Source organism: Emys orbicularis, chromosome 5 (genome assembly GCF_028017835.1).
Source record: "Emys orbicularis isolate rEmyOrb1 chromosome 5, rEmyOrb1.hap1, whole genome shotgun sequence".
Lineage (NCBI taxonomy): Eukaryota > Metazoa > Chordata > Testudines > Emydidae > Emys > Emys orbicularis.
The window spans coordinates 59050983-59070160 of NC_088687.1; the positions used below are offsets into that span (position 1 = coordinate 59050983).

Genomic DNA, 19178 nt, shown 5'->3' on the forward strand with positions numbered 1-19178 from the left:
AGAGAACAGTCATTAGAATGGTAACAACTTCTTTTGTTTGTCTATAGCTTCTTCTAGACAGGGTGTCTGATATATGACAGGGTCCTTGTCAGCCCATGGTTAGTTTATTACATAACGAGAGTTAGAGTTATACATAGAGCTCATAAAATAAATCATAATTCATAAGATGTTCATAGACAGATTCCCCAAATCATCAGAGTGCCTTTCTGGATGTCTGTGAGCAGTGGGTGATGAAACTAATGATAAAAGCAAAGCAACAGTAAATCTCAGGATGGCTGAAATCCTGAAGAGGAAAACCAGTGTCAAAGAAGCTGTCAGAAGGCAGGGGAAGGAGGAAATAGCAATGTCCTGAACACAACGAAAGTCTTGGAGATAATTACTCCTATTTGTCTGACTACCAAATGAATTCCCATCAGCCTTGTTATGTCTACAATCAGTCAGCTTATCTCCCTGGAAAACTGAAGGGGTTCCTTTCTGTAGCTTTGGGTGGTGATGCAAATTCACAATCTCTGTACAGGTGGCAGGTGACTTTAATGACAGTCTTGAACCTTGTTATGTTCCTTCTGTGTGATTAACTGAGGTCTTTTAAGTTATTTTAGAGGAAGAACACATTTAAACAGCTTTAAAAAAGACATGATCCAATTATACAGAAATCATACGCACTAGTTGTGCTCATTTTTGTAGCCTGCTATTGTTTCATCACTGTCACCCACTCAGTGACTGCAGTTTTTGGAGGTGTGTGTGGGTATTTGGCACTTGTTTTAATTCTGCCTTTTGTGGTACAAGGGCAGTAATGCCCACCATTTTTGCAACTCCATTGAAACAGGCACGATCTAACTCGACTCTGAGGTCATGTGTTTCCTACAAGAAACAGGGTTGGCTATCGCCTAGACTGTCTTCAAAACGTGGGTTAGACAACTAGAAACACTGCACTAGAATCACTGTGTCATATTATATGGGATAAATGGTATACATGTTATGAGAGGGAGTGTTATAAAATAATGGGCTATACAGTGCAGACTATTTTCCTCTTTCTCTTACAGCGGCTCTTTTCAATCCAGGGAATACAATTACTCTTGATTTCTGGAAGAGGAACAGCCTTTGGTCAGGGGTTTGCTGTAGCATACAGATATACATATGCTTTATTTTGTTCTAACTAAATTATAATTTTAAAATGCTTTACCCTAGGACAGCTGTTGTAGATGTATGCTTTAGATTTACCAGACTGGCATGAAAGATCATTGCTCTAATGTGTTAGCTGCTCCACTGAGACTTCACAATCTAGGTTTAAAGAAACCTCTGTTCCAGTGTTGGCTGATCCACTTCTGTACAAATGAAGAAGATTTATGCGTGCTCTGTGTACTGTACATGTTCCTTCCGAGCGGTGGTGGGTCTTTTTCTTAAGCCCTTTGGATCCTGTTCCCTGCTCTGGCTCAAACTACAACAGTCGAAACTGCATCCAACAGTGTATCCCCCCACCCTCGCCAAAAAGTCTGAGCTTTCATACAGTGAGAAAGTTTAATATGCATGGAGTGTGTTGTCTGGTGTTGGAGAATATTGGATGGCATATTGAATCAGAAATAGCCAATACCTTTTGATACATGTCTTATTGTAATAAACCATTTTAAAAGCACTTTCACAGAGTTTTGTGTGAGTAATATAGTGTGATATGACAGACACAGGGCTGCCAAATCCTTCTATGAAATAAACCTGTTTTCTAAAAAGTTAGAGTGTAGATTCTTTTCACAGGCTCTCTCTCTTGCTTGCTCTCAAGATAAGAGGCTCCTCAGTAGCTGTGTTACCTTAGGAACCAGCCAGATAAACATCCAATAAAATCTTGTTTTCAGGAGTTTGTTTCTGAATATCTGTATGAAATCTCTAGCTTATTTTCAGTATGGCGTCCCCCCCCCCCCCCCCCCCGACACCGATTCTCTATACCAGACAATAACATTTCTTCTCAAAGAGAGATGATTATGTCAGGGTTTGTTTCCACAGGAAACACATTGCATTCATTTCAGCCTTTAGGCGAGTGGATTTCTTTAACAGACTGCCTTAAATTTGAGATAAGATATACTAGTTGGTTTTTATTATCATCTTGGTAAGCAAGGCTTTTCTTACGACTTTATCTTTAAATATCTTTTTATGTAAATAACTTTATCACAAATATCCTTTAAAAAAAATCCTGCAGTAGGGGGCTTGTGCAGCACAGCATTTGAAAGATCTTTTCTATTGAGTAAAAACTTCTGTTTAAAAATAGAATCAAAACACTGGTTCTTTAGGTAGCCAATTATAGTAAATAAAAAAGAAAAACTAAAATACAAGTAGGTCAGGTGGCTGCTTCATATTTTTGTTATTAGTGATTGTTTCACCATGTTATGTTCAGAAATAGGGTTTTTCATTGCTGCATCATAGACCATGAACTCTTGATCTGTAACCACAAGCTGAAACTGACAGGCGAATTCAAGAGAAGTACCGCAGTGCTTTCTCTACAGCTGAATCGTATTAAGAGAATACATCAAAAAGTGGGGGAGGGAGTAGCACAGAGCTCAGAGGTGCCTGCATTTCTAAAGGTTTTTCCACTGGAAATATGGGATTCATACTAGGCTCCCAGAGAATATATCTACATTTGTATTCAGTTTTACACTGTGCCTCAAGTGAGGGGCAGTGCATTCTTTTTGGTTGATACACTACTGATCATCTTGTGTAGTAATTCACATAACATGAGCCATACATATTGATCTGAGCATTTCATTTCTTCGCCTACCCCTCTCCGGACACATCCTTTCCCCCCCTCCCCACCCTCCCCCGCCAACACTCAAAGGGAACCCATCTTTTATGTTGTATGCGTCCTTGTGAATTATGTTTCTGGATGAGAGATTTTTAGTAAAAAATATAAGTTTTGTTTCTAACCCCTCCACCTGATCAATCTCTCTCTCTCTCTCTCTCTCACGCATGCACAAAACGAGTTGTTTTTCACTGGTACAGCTGGTCAAATAATTAGAAACAAAGTAATACATTTGGTAGGGGTTTTTTGTTTTGTTTTTTAAACCAAATATTCATGAATGAATGTGTTTATTATTCACTGGTTGAGAGCCAAGGATGCCAAATCTGATCTGCAATTCTAGAAGGCACTTCATTTGGTAGAACATCCTTGAGCTGTTGGTGGTTGCTACATTTAGTGGTTTAAGTGGGTGCTGACATACTTAAATTTTGGCAATAGAGTAAACAAACCCAGAATATTTTTTTCCCTTTCTCTATACTTTATACAGGTTTCAGAAATCAGCCTGGCACTGGTTTTAAAGTAGGAAATGTTAAAAGTAAATAAAAACCAATCAATATGATGTTTTTAAATGTTGGGCTTATTTAAATACGAACATACTTTAAGACCCTCAGCTGATGTAAATCACCATCGAGCTATTGAAGTCTGTGAATCGGGGCTTTAATATTTTCAGGCATGTACAAGTCTGCACGTTATGTAACCAATAATGTAGTCAGACTAGCATAGTTAGCCCTCCAGGATGATTGGTGATGATGCCTGAATGAATGTTACTAACATGTTTGTCATTTGAACTGTGTTTTTACATAGGTGTTGCTTGCACTTCAGCACCTTTATTCCAAAAAAGTTCATTTTTTTTAACCACTTGGCCTTTTTTGTGTGTCCTGAAATGAGATTCAAAATAGGGAGAAACTTCAGGTTTTTGTGTCTTTTAGTTTTTTTAACATATGAAATTCCTCCTTCCTGGCACGTGTGCACCCAGGCGTGCGTGCACACAATATATAATATTCTTGGATGGTAAAGTCATTGGGACTTCTCATCAGCTCTGTTCACAGATGAGCACATTGTTTATGTTCAGCAAATAAGGTTATGAAAGAAGTTTGGGTTTCTTTACACTTTGGCTTTCTATGCGAAACTTCATTGTGACTCATAAGTATACAAGTTTCCATTTTCCAAAGATTCTGGTTGGTCTGAATCTTCAACAAACTGCCCAGGTTGTGTGGCCTCTGGATCTCAGTCCAGAAGCATCACAGTGAGCATTGTTATAATATCACCGTTGGGAGAGGCTTTGTTCTCTTGACATCTCCACAACCCCTGACAGAGGCCATGAAGGCCCATGCCGTGCTCAAATGTGACACTAGTGCTGAGAGCCAGCATCATGATCCCACCATTGTAATAGCTGCAACCTCTTTTGAAAGCCTCCAGCCGCACATGGCTTAGTGCAGTACTGAAAAGATCTTAAAATAGATTTGTCAAAACTTGTAAAGGCGTAGGTAGTGGCAGCTCAAATAATAGCCTGCAAGATGTGGTTCCATTGTATCTGCCTTTATTACATAAGGAATTGGGTGTTTGCATTTTTATCGAGTATATCATCAGTTTGAGAGATGTCTTTGTCCTGGGATATAGGACATGTAGGAGAAATACTTTGTCAGGAAATTCAGAACCATGGCTGGAAAATCAGTTCAGCGACCCCACTAATCTTGAGTTTTAAGGAGTTCAGTAGTCCCCATAGTCACAGAGTCCCACATGGAATGTTTCTGATGTGAAAGAGAATTGCATGCAAGTTATTAATGCAGCCCTGAAAAATTTCTTCCCTTAGCCCCAGTCAGATTCGTTCATCGATGGTCTCATGGTTGAATACACAGTCCACCACAACACCTACCTCAACTACCAGAACCCCAGCACCGTCATCTTTCCCCTTCCCCACCTCTGCCACAGGGAGTGACAGACCAGCTGAAAGGTACAACAATATACACTTCAATTTTTGTTGATGTTTTCTTTACTTCCTTCTCTCTCTATCATTGTCCTAAGGAAAAAAGCAAACTTGGGTCTTAATGTACAATACAACCTCAGAAGTTAGGAACACCAGAGTTAGGAACTGACCAGTCAAGCACACACCTCATTTGGAACTGGAAATACACAATAAGGCAGCAGCAAAGACACCCCCGCCTCCCCCCCAAAAAGCAAGTACAGTGCTGTGTTAAGCATAAACTACTAAAAAAAATCAACAAAGGAAAAGCAGCATTTTTCTTCTGCATAATGAAATTTTAAAAAAAAATGTATTCAATCCACTGTTCAGTTGTAAACTGTTGAAAGAACCACTATGTTTTGTTCAGAGTTATGAACATTTCAGCGTTACAAACAACCTCCATTCCCGAGGTGTTTGTAACTCTGAGGTTCTACTGTAATACAGCAGTGATTTTCAATCTGGGGGTCCGCAGACTATGTCTAAGGGGTCTGGGAAGGGTTGTCATGACCATAGAACAGTGAGGAGTCTGGTGGCACCTTAAAGACTAACAGATGTATTTGGGCATAAGCTTTCATGGGTAAAATACCCACTTCTTCAGATGCATGGAGAAGAATGCATCTGAAGAAGTGGGGTTTTACCCACGAAAGCTTATGCCCAAATAAATCTGTTAGTCTTTAAGGTGCCACCGGACTCCTTGTTATTTTTGTGGATATAGACTAACATGGCTACCCCCTGATACTTGACACCACAGAACAGTGGTTTTCAACCTGTGCTCTGCAGACCTCTGTCGATGATTTCCAACGTGGTCTGCACCTCTCTTCAAAAATGTTTAGGGGTCTGCACATGATGAAAGGTTGAAAACCACTGTAATACAGAAACCACCGCAAATTCAAGAATGTAGCCATTTGCAAGCAGAGAGGTGCCTCATGCTGTTCAAGGTGGTAGTTAAAACTGCTTGAGGAATAATGCCAACAGTGTCAATTGTCTCGGCTGGACCTTTACTTCTTGCTCATAATGTATCTTATTTGCTGTTTTCCTCAACAATTTACTATATTACAGGTAGATGGTCCCTTCATCAAAACACACCTCCAGCTGTATTCCTTTGCCTTCCATATCAAATTCAAGCTTCTTGTCCTTGCCTTCAAGACTCTGCATAACTCTTCCACTGTCCATGTCTCTACTCTCATCTTTTTCTCCTCACTCCTTTCGCTCCCTCTATCTCCTCCCACTCTCATCATTATGCCTTTTTCTTTGTTTTCCCTCTGCCTTCTGCCCAGGATGCACTAGGACTCTATTAGGTTACCAGATAGCAACTGTGGAAAAAAAGGGACAGGGGTTGGGGGGTAATAGGTGCCTATATAAGAAAAAGTCCCCAAAAACGGGATTGTCCCTTTAAAAATGGGACATCTGGTCACCCTAGGCCTCTATCATCTCATCTTTTCCTTCTTAAAACCTATCTCTTCTGTGAAGCCCATCTGCATTACCCCTACAAACAAAGGACTGCTGTACTACTTACATTGCTAAGGAAAGCAGTCAGACATACTAACAAATCCTCTGCACCACTTTGTCATAAATTTTGTTTCTGGCCACTTGTTACACTGTGCTACAGCTGTATTGTCCTTTTGACTGCAAGTTCATTGTGGCAGGGACAGTCTCTTCCAATATTTTCTGTACATTTTTTTTGCTGTGAGGATTCAACAAATGATGAATTAATAACGTGGGTGCTTTGTCGAATAATGCATTGTAAAGTATCCAGTTACTGTTTATTCAGGAAAGCATTTTTAAATAAGGCAGGCCAAAAAAGCTCTAAGATTTCTGGTCATGGTAGCTTCAGAAGTTCATAGTTATCCTGAAAAAATTTGCAGTGATATTTCATTATCAAACCTCTTAAATACATCTCTAGAATACTGTCCAAAATTTTACTTAGGACAGAACATGTTCTGTGGTTTTCTAGACTGTTGTCTGATAAGAAAGTACAAGAACAATTCAAATACAGGACTGCATACAGGAAGACTGAAAACGTGAAGTTGAAGTTGACTGAAGAAATGGGTCTCAATATCTAAAGATTATTATTTTAAGATTAAGTACTGTATCCTTTACCTCATGTTTGTTTCATTGCTGATTTCCTTGGGCAGTGTTTTACATAGTTTGTTTTTAAAAGTGAGATATGCACAAGTGTGTGTGCAGAGCTATATTACATGTACAAACTGGCTATGCACAAGTTCAAATGGCAAATTGTGAAACGAAATTATGCTGTTTGTGTGTGCAAATTAGGAACACGCAATTGTGCACATGAAATTCTGTGCTTCAAGTTCTGAAATTGGGCCCCAAATGGGTTATAAATGGATATTTGTTTCTTTCAGCCATTGATAAGCATATTTCATTTTATGTCCCACTTTCAGTGTTCTCAACAGAAGAGCAAGAGCAGTGTACCCTTGTGAGGCAGAACATAGCTCTGAATTATCTTTTCAAATAGGAGCAGTTTTTGAAGATGGTAAGTACTCTACACATAAATGTTAAAACAAGCAAACTGAAAACCTTCCTAAATGGCCTCAGACAAAAATACAATCATAACTATTAGTGATATGCCAAGGTGGCTGACTACAAATAGTCCGGGACCTAATGGATTTCTGGCATGTTGATATACATTTTATTGGGCATGTATTAGCACATTATGGTGATGATACTCTAGGCTCAGGTGAGGAGGCACTTGCAATTGTGTAGAAATGCTTATTTGGCAGCACAGAAAAGCATCGCTGTATGTGAACCTTTTCACATACTTAGCTTTGTAAATTGAAGGGAACTTTGTGTTGAGACATCATTTTCCTAAAAGTTTACCTCAGGATTTAGAGCAGGATAGGGATTTTTTGGGGGGAGGGGGCAGGGAGGAATGGTGAATATATGTATATGAGGGGTGAGTATGCATTACGTGGGGCCAAGTGATGGTGTATGTCCATGCACACAAATATACAGGTAAATATGGATGTCCATAAAGAGATCCTCATTTGAGGGCGTATTTGCCAACCATCCTGATTTGTCCAGGGCATCCCAAATTTAGTTAATCTATCCTGGCTTCCAATCAGCTGCTTCTGTACCAGGGACTCTGAGTTGACAGGAGTTTTTCCTGTAGTTCTGCCCTTGTGCTAGCAGGGGCTATTATTTAATCCCTGAAGATCTAGGAGGGGACTGAACATGTCATCTACCCCTAAAAACATCAGAGAAGGAGTAGCCAGCCCGGCTTCTCCCCACCAGGAGGTCAGCAGAGAGTGGGGGGACGTGGAAGCAGGGGCTGTTGTGAAGGATTTTAAATGTTATATTTGGCAGTTATTGCCCTATGAATGCAATATACTATGCACTGCTATTAGAAAATCATCAAATGATAGCAAGAGTACCCCACAACTGCCTCTGTTATGAGGCCTTGATACATGGTGTCACATTGAAAAAACACCAAAACTTAAGTTCAACAAAATGCTCACCCAACTTTTGTGCAGTTTGAAGCTCCCAAGTTATTCCCTGAATTTTTTATAAAAAATGCTGAGATCTGTGTGCTGGAACAAGGGGCACACTGATGCAGAAGAGCCTGGAAATTCTTCTGTTGGCCAACATACCCGGTACCTCCTAATTTATTCTCAGCTGTTCAATTTGCTACTAGTGTCAGAAAGTTGATATGCACTGTGTGACAGATATCGCAACTCTGCTGTCAAACTGGGAGGGCACATCTAGCATGGTCTCACAGGGGTCAGTCCAGGGTCTGGTACTAATCAATATTTTTTCATTAATGACTTTGGTATTGGAGTCAAGAGTATACTTACAAAATTTGCAGATGACACCAACCTGGGAGGGGTTGCTAGCACTTTGGAGGACAGGATTAGAATTCAAAACCACCTTAACAAATTGGACAATTGGTCTGAATTCAACAAGATGAAATTCAATAAAGACAAGTGCACTTAGGAAGGAAAAATCAGATGTCAACTACAAAATAGGGAATAACTGGCTATGTGGCAATACTAAAGAAAAGGATTTGGGGGATTATAGCAGATCACAAACTGAATATGCAATTGCAAAGAAGGCTAGTATGGTATTAACAGGAATGTCATATGTAAGACACAGGAGGTAATTGTCTGCTCAGCTGGGCACTGGTGAGGGCTCTGTTGGAGTGTTGTGTCGAGTTCTGGGTGTCACACCTTAGGAAAGATGTGGACAAACTGGAAAGAGCCCCGAGGAGATCAATAAAAATGATAAAAGATTTAGAAAACCTGACCTATGAGGAAAGGTTAAAAAACTGAGCATACTTAAGTCTTGGGTAGGGGAAGAATGAGGGGGCACCTGATAAGTTCTTCAAATAGTCTGTGATAAAGAAGACTGTGATCAATTGTTATTCATGTTCACTGAAGGTAGGACGAGAAGTAATGGGCTGAATCTGCAGCAAGGGAGATTTAGGCTAAGAAAAACTTTCTATCAGGTTAGTAAAGCTTTGAAATAGGCTTCTGAGGGAGGCTGTGAAATCTCCATCACTGGAAGTTTTTCTGAACAGGTTGGACAAACACCTGTCAAGGATGGTTTAGGTTTACTTGGTCCTGCCTCAGGACAGCTACTGAACCTGATGACTTCTCAAAGTCTTTTGCAGCCCTACATTTCTCTGATTCTGTGATCTTTTGGGACCATTGTATTAAGTTAATTAATGGTTTATGTATGACTGTGTTCTACTCCATGGGGGAAAGGTAACCACAGCTCCTCCAGGAACTAAAAGGCAGTGGGGGTGATGAAGCTGAATCACTGGGACTAAACAATTCCAGAGAAGGTCTGTCCCGTGGGGTGGTTTGCGTATACTGGTTCAGGCTCGGTTTTCCAGAGACTAGGTAAGAAAAAAAGGGCTTTTGGTATAAAACAGTGGTTTTTCAATCTTTTTTCATTTTGAATGGAGGTGCAGACCCCTTTGGAAAACTTAGACGGAGTCTGTGAACCCTGAGGGGTCTATAGACCACAGATTGAAAAACACTTTCTATGGTAACAATAGCCTTTTGTTGACCCCTTAGACATAGTCTGTGGACCCCTGGTTGAAAACCACTGCTATAAAAGAATGAACTTGAACTGACTAGTGGCCTTCTTTCTGATCCAGCCAATGGACCGGACCTTCTGTCCCAGGGGGTCCCCCAGCCTTTGCAGAATGGTTGGAAAGACTTTGGCCTAGTAGGGCCCCATAAGACTGATGGGTGACCCCTGGTACATTTACATCTGTTTGTTTTTATTGTGTTTTCTCTGTAACCTTAAGAATAATTTGTTTGCTTAGAAAGAGCAGAGTGGTGACTTGTAACTGCTGGCAATGCACTGTTGTTAGTTAGCCCTTGGAGAGAAAGCAAAGCACAGGCACTGGCCGTTAGGCAGACTGGCTTGCTAGGGATATCATAGTGTAAGGCAGAGAGCTGTGTAGCCTAAAAACCTCTCGTCAGAAGGGAGTGGGACAAAGGTCCCTCCCCAAAGTCAGCTGATGGCTGGAGACCGGAGACCTGACTGGGTGCTCCTGGAGTGGACCATGGAGGGGGGATACATGTGCAGTTACCCTGAAACTGTGACACACTGTCCCAGTATGCCAAACATACTGACTGGTATGTGCTTAGAGTGACGCAGACACCAAGGAAGAGAATCTCTGCAGTGTGCCCCAAACGTAGAGGGAATTCCAAGTTCCCAGCTTAGATCTAGTAGGAAAAGGAAAAAAGTACACAGATTAGAGCAGCTAAAAAATCAACCCACACGCATTTTTTTTAATTATTTAAAAGGTAGCTAATATGGCCCATATATTCAACAACGCATTCTACTAACTGTTATATTGGACCAAAAAATGTGTGTGGAAAGTTTCTCAGAAACTAAAATCTTTTCATCACCTCCCTCCCCCCAGCCCCACCAGAATGTTCCTTCTGAGTTTTTTAACAAGCTGGAACAAGTGGGGAGTTCAGCAGAATGTCTTTTTCACTGCACAAGAAGAAAACCCCAGAAAAACAAACTTAATTTAAAGCCGAAATATCGTATCTCACAAACTCTTGTTCGGTTGTGCAGAGACATATTCCCCCAAACAAGTCTGCTCCAGGTTTCAGTCCTGTGTGTTACAGCAGATGAGAAGATCTGGGGCCCCTAGTCACACTCTTCCCCCTACAGTACGCTCAGTAAAGGAATGTGCTTGGTGGACGTGCTTCCTGTCACAGAGCTGCCTTGCAGGCAGATCACGTCTGCATCAAGTTAGGTGGGAGACCTTTTAAAGAGAAATTAGCTAAATGATTGTTCTCTTCAAAGACTCTAATGCAAGTTATTTTAATTTACCATTTTTTTTAACATGACTAGGAAGGATCTTCATCAGACAGAGATCCACATACAGGAAAATCTGGGTTTTTGAAGCAAATGGTGTGCAAGGTGGGCTTTCTAATACAGGACATCTACCCTGTGTTGCACTCTCACCAGCTGAGCCGGGGAGAAGGGGCTGTTGGGAGCTTTGTCCCCCCCCCCCCCCCGTGCACTAATATGGCCACAGGCCAAGATTCTTTCCTAGTGCAAAGGAAGGGTCCTAGGAGTGAGTCCCAGTTGCCCTACTCCATGGAGCACCCAACAGGGCATGGTGTTTCAGTTACAGTGCATGGCCAGGCAGCTTTATGCCCAGGGGGATAGTCAGGAGCCAGGAATTATGTTTCTGATTTTTTCAGAGCAGCAGTAAAGTTCATCCAGCAGCACATCCGCTCTCCCTTGGCCTTCTGTGCTTTGCACCAGGATAATAGTTTTGGGGTGAAATCCTTTTCACCCCTGGCCGAATTCTGCCCTTGGATATGTGGGCAGTGCTCTGAGCAGCAGAGTGCTTTTGGACTATATCCTTCCTAAAAGTTGGACTATACAGAAATTTGTAGTTGGGGTGGGGAATAAGAATGGGTTCATAGTAAAAGCTAATTACAGCCTCATCAATGGACTCACTGCTTTTTATTTATTTGGTTTGGTATCACGCACAATGTCCTAGATGCCGGGCAAGCAGAAAAGAAAGCAAAATTTATAATCTAAAAAGCAAGACAGGAAAATGGAAACAATATAGAAGTAATGTGGTCAAGGTGAGAACTAGACATGTCTTGATAGTGTTCCGTAACGATTCCCATTTGGACATAGAATAAATAGGCGTTGTCAGAATGGAAAGGTATTTAGGGGTCTCATGTTCTTTAAATATTTTAAAGCCATCTCCTTGTTTTCAGCCAGTCTTTGAAACTCCTTCAGAGAGGTACCCGTCTCTTCACCTATTATAGTATCTACCCCCTGGTGCATTTATACTGAAATCAGACTCCAATGAATCAATTCAAGTTCTTCACTTACTCAATTTAAATTCCCATATGCCCTAATAAGCCCCCAAATGAAGAATTAAAAGTAATAATACATCAATTCTGCTGCTCTACCAATAACCTTAACTATCAAAGTGACAATGCATCAATCAAGCTGACGTACAGCTAATATCAACCATTAAAGTAACTGTTAAATTAGTGTCTGACAAAAGGTGTTGCTTCCATTAGGGTTTTGTGTGTCTCACCCCCCGCCCCCCCTCCAGCTCTGTCAGCTCTTGCTGTTTTTTCTGTCTTCCTGTCTCCCCTCCCAACCCCCCACACTTCTCTCTCTTGTTCTTCTTTCCCTTTCCCCCCTCTGCTTTTGCTCTTGGCCTCACTGTGATTAATCTAGCAGTGCTCTCCCATCAGTTATTGTCATGGACAAGTCCTTTTGCTCAGCCTGGCCCTAGACTGAATAACAGCCTTTCTTCCTCGAGTGCGTGCTCATGTCGATTCCATTCCAGGTGTGTGTGCGCCCACGTGCGCAGTTGTCTGAGACTTTTGCCTTAGCAGTATCCATCTTGCCGCAAACTAAATGTTCACACAGACATGACCAACAGTGGGTTAACTGGGTTCCTATTTTATTCCAGAATAAGAGCATCCACGTATGGAGTTAATCAGAAATAGCTATTCTGGAACAACTCCCCATGTGGACAAGCCCTTGTTGACTCAAGCAGGTCTCTGGGTGGGTCTTCTTGCAGGTTCTGAACATAATAAGAACATAAGAAATGGCCATACTCGGTCAGACCAATGGTTCATGTAGTCCAGTATTCTGTCTTTAGACAGTGGCCAATACCAGATACTTCAAAGAAAACAAACAGAACAGGGCAATCATCCCCTGTGATCCAGTCCCAGCATATGGCAGTCAGAGATGTAGGAATACCCAGCGCCTGGGCCTAAATAAGTACACCTCTACCCTGATATAACACGAATTCAGATATAACGCGGTAAAGCAGTGCTCTGGGGGGGGGCGGGGCTGCGCACTCCAGCGGATCAAAGCAAGTTCGATATAACACGGTTTCACCTATAACTCGGTAAGATTTTTTGACTCCCGAGGATAGCGTTATATCGGGGTAGAGGTGTATTTGCAATTAGGGTTGCCAGGTGTCCGGTTTTCGACCAGAACACCCGGTCGAAAAGGGACACTGGCGGCTCCGGTCAGCACTGCTGACTAGGCCATTGAAAGTCTGGTCAACGGTACTGCGGGGCTAAGGCAGGCTAGTCCCTACCTTTCCTGTCTCTGTGCTGTGCCCCAGAAGCAGCCAGCAGGTCCGGCTCCTAGGCGGGGGGTGGGTCAGGGGGCACCACACGCTGCCCCCACTGTGAGCACCAGCTCTTCACTCCCATTGGCCAAAAACCGAGGCCAATGGTTGCTGCGGAGGCGGTGCCTGTGAGTGAGAGCAGCGCATGGAGGCTCTTGGCCCCCTTACCTAGGATCTGAACCTGCTGGCTTCTTCCAGGGCACAGCTCGGAGTCAAGATAGACAGGGAGCCTGCCTTAGGGTACGTCTTCACTTACATCCGGGTCCGGATGTAAGCAATCGGTTTTCTGAGTTCGATTTATCGCGTCTGGTTAAGACGCGATAAATCGATCCCGGATCGATCCCGGAAGTGCCCCGGATCGATCCCGGAAGTGCTCGCCTTCGACGCTGGTACTCCAGCTCGGCGAGCGGAGTACGCAGCATCGACGGGGGAGCCTTCCTGCCGCGTCTGGACCGCGGTAACTTCGGACTAAGGTACTTTGAATTCAGCTACGTTATTAACGTAGCTGAATTTGCGTACCTTAGTCCGAAGTGGGGGGGTTAGTGTAGACCAGGCCCTAGTCTCACTGCACTGCTGACCAGGAGCTGCCCGAGGTAAGCCCACACTTCAAATCCCTCGGCCCCATCCCCGAGCCTGGGGCCCCCTCTTACACCCCAAACCTCTTATCCCTGGCCCCACCCCAGAGCCCATACCCTCCCACGCTCCAAATCCCTCAGCCCCACACCCCCAACCTGGAGCCCCCTCCCGCACCCCTGACCCCACCCTGGAGCTCTCACCCCCTCCTGCACCCCAACCTCCTGCCCCAGCCCAGAGCCCCCTTCAGCACCCTGAACCCCTCATTTCTGGCCTCACCCTGGAGCCCGCATCCCCAGTTAGAGCCCTCACCTCCTCCCGCACCCCAACCCCCTGCCCCAGCCCAGTGAAAGTGAGTGAGGGTGGGGGAGAGCGAGCTACTGAGCGAGGGGAAATGTAGGGAGCGGGGCCTTGGGGAAGGGGTGGGCAGACAGGGGGTGTGACCTCAGGAAAGGGGTGGGGCTAGGGTGTTCAGTTTTGTGCAATTAGAAATAACACTATCTATTTAGCTTACCTAGGTAAAACTGGTAATATTGTAAGGGCCATCACTGTTATTTTTAAGGATAATTGTGGGATGTGTCTGGGATTGTGTGCGTGTGTTTTAATAGTTTCCCTGTGGCACTCCTTAGACCTTCACCTTGGAACCTCTTTCCAAGTTTGCCTCCACTGCGAGGTAATGAGGGCAAATACAGGTACTGCAGTGGGTTTTTCAACTGGTATTTCCACTGACCTGGGAGGTGATAGCTTTTGAGAATCAGTCTTCGGTCAGCACTGTGGTGCAGTCTTTCTGGTGCCATGGTTAATGTCGCTCTGTCACAGCTCATTTTAATTTCTTTGCCCTGTATTTTTTAAACTACAAATAGTGTCCCTTCCTGTCCCGGGCCAACATAAAACATAACTCCTGTGGGATGCTTGGTCCAATAATGAGTAGTAGCAGTTTTGAGGCCCAGTGCATAGTCTCTGCAGCAAGATGTTTTTAAATGAGGCAGATTTGAGAAAGTGCTAAGAACTGTAATTATGGTTGATTGAGAAGAAATGACAGAAAGGGGACACAAAAGAGCTGCTCTTGAGCTGGAGATTTTCCTGAAAAACTGGATCTGAACAACTTGGATTTAAAGAGAACGTTAATGGCACCGTGTATGATACCAGAGCGACTGAGTCTGGTGAGATTGTTAGTGAATGTGTTTGTACAATACACTTAGGAAAAAGATGAATGGAGAAAACTGGAACATCAAAGCAGGTTAAAATTAGGGCCTACTAGTCTGGGCACAGTTTATAAATCTGGATCAATATCAGTGTAGTGATCTCACCATTATACTTACTTTGTCCTTTTCTTTAATCTTCACAACACCCCTGTGAATTTTATCTTCATGAAAGTGACATACCAATAATGCTGCCTTGAGCCAGGTGTAATGCAGATGGATGGTATGCAAACTTCCCAAACACAGAGCTCTGTTGCACCTCACTACTGATCCTGTAATATCCCTGCTGTTCCATTTCTGGTTTCCTTGGGGTGAAAATGATATTTTTCACTCAAAAATCCAATTTTTAAATGATGGCATCTGTGGGTTACATCCTAAAGTGCTGTATTGATTATTTCACACTGAAATCTAAACAACAGTTATTCATAAAATGTAGCTCAGCAGAGATTTCCTCTTCTCCATCAGTTTTAGGTCTTCATCCTGTCAGGTGTCCTCCACTCCCAGTGACTTCAATTCTTTGAATTTGAATCTGAATGTATATGTACCCTAATTTGAGGTTGTTAAACTGGGCCTTTTGAATTGTATATACTGTGTGTCTGACCCCCACATTGTGTCTATATATTGAATTGCCCAAAATATATTTTAGTCTTTGAATTCCAAATTGCAAGGAAGAGTTTCACATTTATCGTTTTTTTTCTTTGTTTTAGTCTTGTGTTCATGTTCCTTTTTGATAAAAGTGAGTTTCTGACTTTCACAAGCCAGTCTTGCGGATATGTCCCCCTCAGGAAGAGGGCCAGGGTTGTCTCAGCAATGTCAGTTTGCTCACTGGGGTAGAGCTGTAACAGCTGTGATGAAACTTTTGGAGGGAGGCTCAGTGGTAGTGTCAGAGTGTTGCATTTATAAATGTGTGCGTGTGTACTCTATAATCATGGAATGAAAGTGACAAAGGGAGGGAGGGCATACTAATTATTAATAGTACTGTAAGTTACTGTATATGGAGAGATTTAAAAAGGCACTTTTTGATGTACTATTTTTCCTTTGGTAAATTTTTAGTGAAAACCTTCCATTACAAAATGTGCTGCCAGATTACTGCTATAATTGTTAAGGTATCATTTTAAAATCTGAAGGCAGTTCTGCTATCTACATTTTTAAAGTCCTTTTCAAACTACAGTTTTTATTTTGACAGGACTTGCCCGAGCAGTGCTATTCTCCTGTTGCCTGCCAATAGTATTCACCTTGGGACAGAGGAAAAGAAAGTGTACATGATACATTTTTCAGAAGTACCCACATGCCATTTTTGAGTGACTTAGGAGCCTAAGTTTCATTGACCGTCAAGGAACCTAAGTGCCTACTGGCATGTCTACACTACAATAAAACACCCGCAGCTGGCCCGTGTGAGCTTGTGGGCTGTGGGTCTATAACATTGCAGTGCCGATGTTCAGGCTTGGGCTGGAGCCTGGGCTCTGGTACCCTCCTGACTCGCAGGGTGCCAGAGTTCTAGCCTGAGCCCGAATGATTACACTGCAGTTTTATAGCCCCTTGAGCCTAAGTCACCTGACTTAGTCACCCCCTAAGTCACCTCTTCTCCCCCCCCCCACTTCACATGCCTTAAACCGCTTGTAGTGAAACCTGATCCAACTTCCCCCCAGCCCCAAGCTTCCAAACTCACCCCCTACACCCAGGACAAGTTTTTAGTCTTGCCCTGTTCTCAACTGCTAAAACTTCCCCTACTGTGCTTGGCAAGAACTCTAACCACTCCCCACTAAGCTTATAAACACTGCTATAATCCGTGCTAAGAGCCAAGCTCTAACCTTCCTCCTGATATGGGTACCCTGCAAGCTCTTTCACTTTGTATCCTTTCCAGACCTTCCTTTCAAACCCCTGCACCATGTCCTGATCTCCTAGGCTGACCACAAAAAATGCCCAACCTTCCTGCAACCAACCAACTAACCAGATTTGGCTCTCATGCTCAACCCATGCCTCTGGCACAGCGTTTCTCAAATATGGCCACTGTGGCTGCATGCAGTCACCAGGGGCTTTTCTTGTGGCCACAGCCTCCTCGGCAATGATTGGAGGCAGGGGGAAGCAGCAGACACACAAACACCAGAGAAGCAGGCAGCCAGTTTGAGTTCCCCACATTCCCAAGGGTGGTGGGGTTCAGGCTTCCAGCTTCAGCTCTTGGGTGGCGGGCTCTGTCCTCCGGCCACAAGGCAACAGGCTCCATCCACAGCTGCGGGGCTTCGGGCTCTGGCCACCCCATCACCCCTGGACCCTGCTGCCTCCCTACCCACCTCCCCATCCAGGGCTTAATTTGTCCTCTGGCTTACCAGGGCTGAGTAAGTCTGCTGTAAAAAGTGGTATTTGTATGTTTGTTAGTATCACTTTTCACTGCCTTCTGGCTATCAAGTCTGCTGCTGTGAAAAGTGATGTTAACAAACATACAAGTATCACTTTTCACAGAAGCAGACTTACTAGCTAGCAAGACATTTAAAAAGCAACCAAAAAAGCAAAAAAACCAACAACCCAAAACAAAAGACAAGAACATGCAAAGCACCTTATATGTGTTTAGATCCAGTAAAGAACAGAGACAATTGTACATTATTAGGTTGCCAAAAACCCTACATAAATAAATTACACTGATTTGAACCTGTATATGTGCATATTTATTTGTTTTTCCTAAAGGTAATTAAGTATTTTTGGAAAAATTGTCAGAGCGGCCACCAGCAAGAGTTGGTGGCTGCACTCTGAGGCCACCAAAATTTTTGTTGTGAGAACCCCTGCGAGTCTGGCATGTCCTAGCTCCTAGGTGACACATACCAATATTTAAATGAGTTAATCAGAAACTTCCTCTTTTCCTAGCTATGTTCTCCACACTGGTCTGTGCAAAAGGTTTAATGCTTTGCTGTGTTTTTTTTCAGGAAGATACAAGTTGAAGCTGCAAGTTTAATAGAAATACAGTGGAGACTAATAAAACCTTTTTCTTCCTTTTGTAGTGCAACTTTCCAGAGAACCAGGATGGCTTGAAGGAACTCTAAATGGCAGGAGAGGACTTATTCCACAAAACTATGTTCAGTTTCTTTAGCTCTCTGCATTTAACGCCCAGAAGGTGTACATGGTATCCATGGATTTTTGTTAGTCACTTCTCTCCGCTTTGGTGACTGGTTTTAATCAAGGAAGAGCTAGACAATGGGACGAAGAGCCTAATCTGTATAAAGACAAAATGTTGCCAAATAGGAATTGCAGAGATGTGATTTGTAAGGTGGGTTTTTTTAGGGGGGAGGGGCTGGAGGGGTAGTTTAATTTTATGAACAGGGTTTTACATGTGCAAAGCACAACAGCAATATGTTTGCAGGATAACCCGAATTTTAAGTCAGATATGTGGTTGAACTCAGAGTCAGCTGTCATTTGGAGAAAAGTTTAAAAGTAAATCCTGGTGCTGATTAAATTGAAATTTGAAAACTGTATTTATATCCACTGTTAAATGTTGTGTCAACCCTCTATTTTTCTGGTTCTGAAAAGTTATTGGGCAAAGAGGCTTTTATGCTGAAGGCAAAGTAATGTTCTGAAAGGGGAGTGGAAGTAGCTGGATCAGATTTTCAGATAAAATCCAGAGAGAGGAGGATCTGAGATTTTCAAGTGTCTTCAAAATGCAGATGCCTTTATGTGATGTGTGTAGCTTCATTTATATTATTTTCAAGACAGGACCCATTAACATTTATTGCAGGCTCCAGTACCTCCGGTTCCATATTGTGCAATTTTCAAAGTACAGGTTTGTCACCCAAAAAAATCACTGTAAATTAAATGTTATTTACTGTTTGTCTCTCTCTCACGTTGCTGTTGAATGATTTGCTCTGTTTCTATAAATCAGTAACTGAAATAAACTTCTCTTAGTTACTGGAAGGTGTGTGTGCAGAATCAGTAAAGAGGAATGCATTGCTGATTCAGAACAGCTATAAGTTAGGAAGAACATTCCTCACAGCAAACAACTTACTTACTGACTTCATTAACATCTGCTAAATACAACTACAGGGTCACATGCTGCATTGATTC

At 42.8% G+C, this 19178-nt stretch overlaps 1 protein-coding gene across 1 annotated transcript in view; it reads left to right on the forward strand.

Moving 5' to 3' along the window:
• The window catches only part of ARHGAP10 (Rho GTPase activating protein 10), a 232123-nt gene extending 213913 nt beyond the window's left edge, over positions 1-18210 (forward strand). The window contains exons 21-23 of the mRNA XM_065405556.1: positions 4596-4736; positions 7148-7239; positions 18122-18210. Coding sequence (XP_065261628.1) covers positions 4596-4736; positions 7148-7239; positions 18122-18210 — 322 coding nt within the window. The remainder of the gene's footprint in view (positions 1-4595; positions 4737-7147; positions 7240-18121) is intronic.
• Positions 18211-19178: the final 968 nt, after the last annotated feature.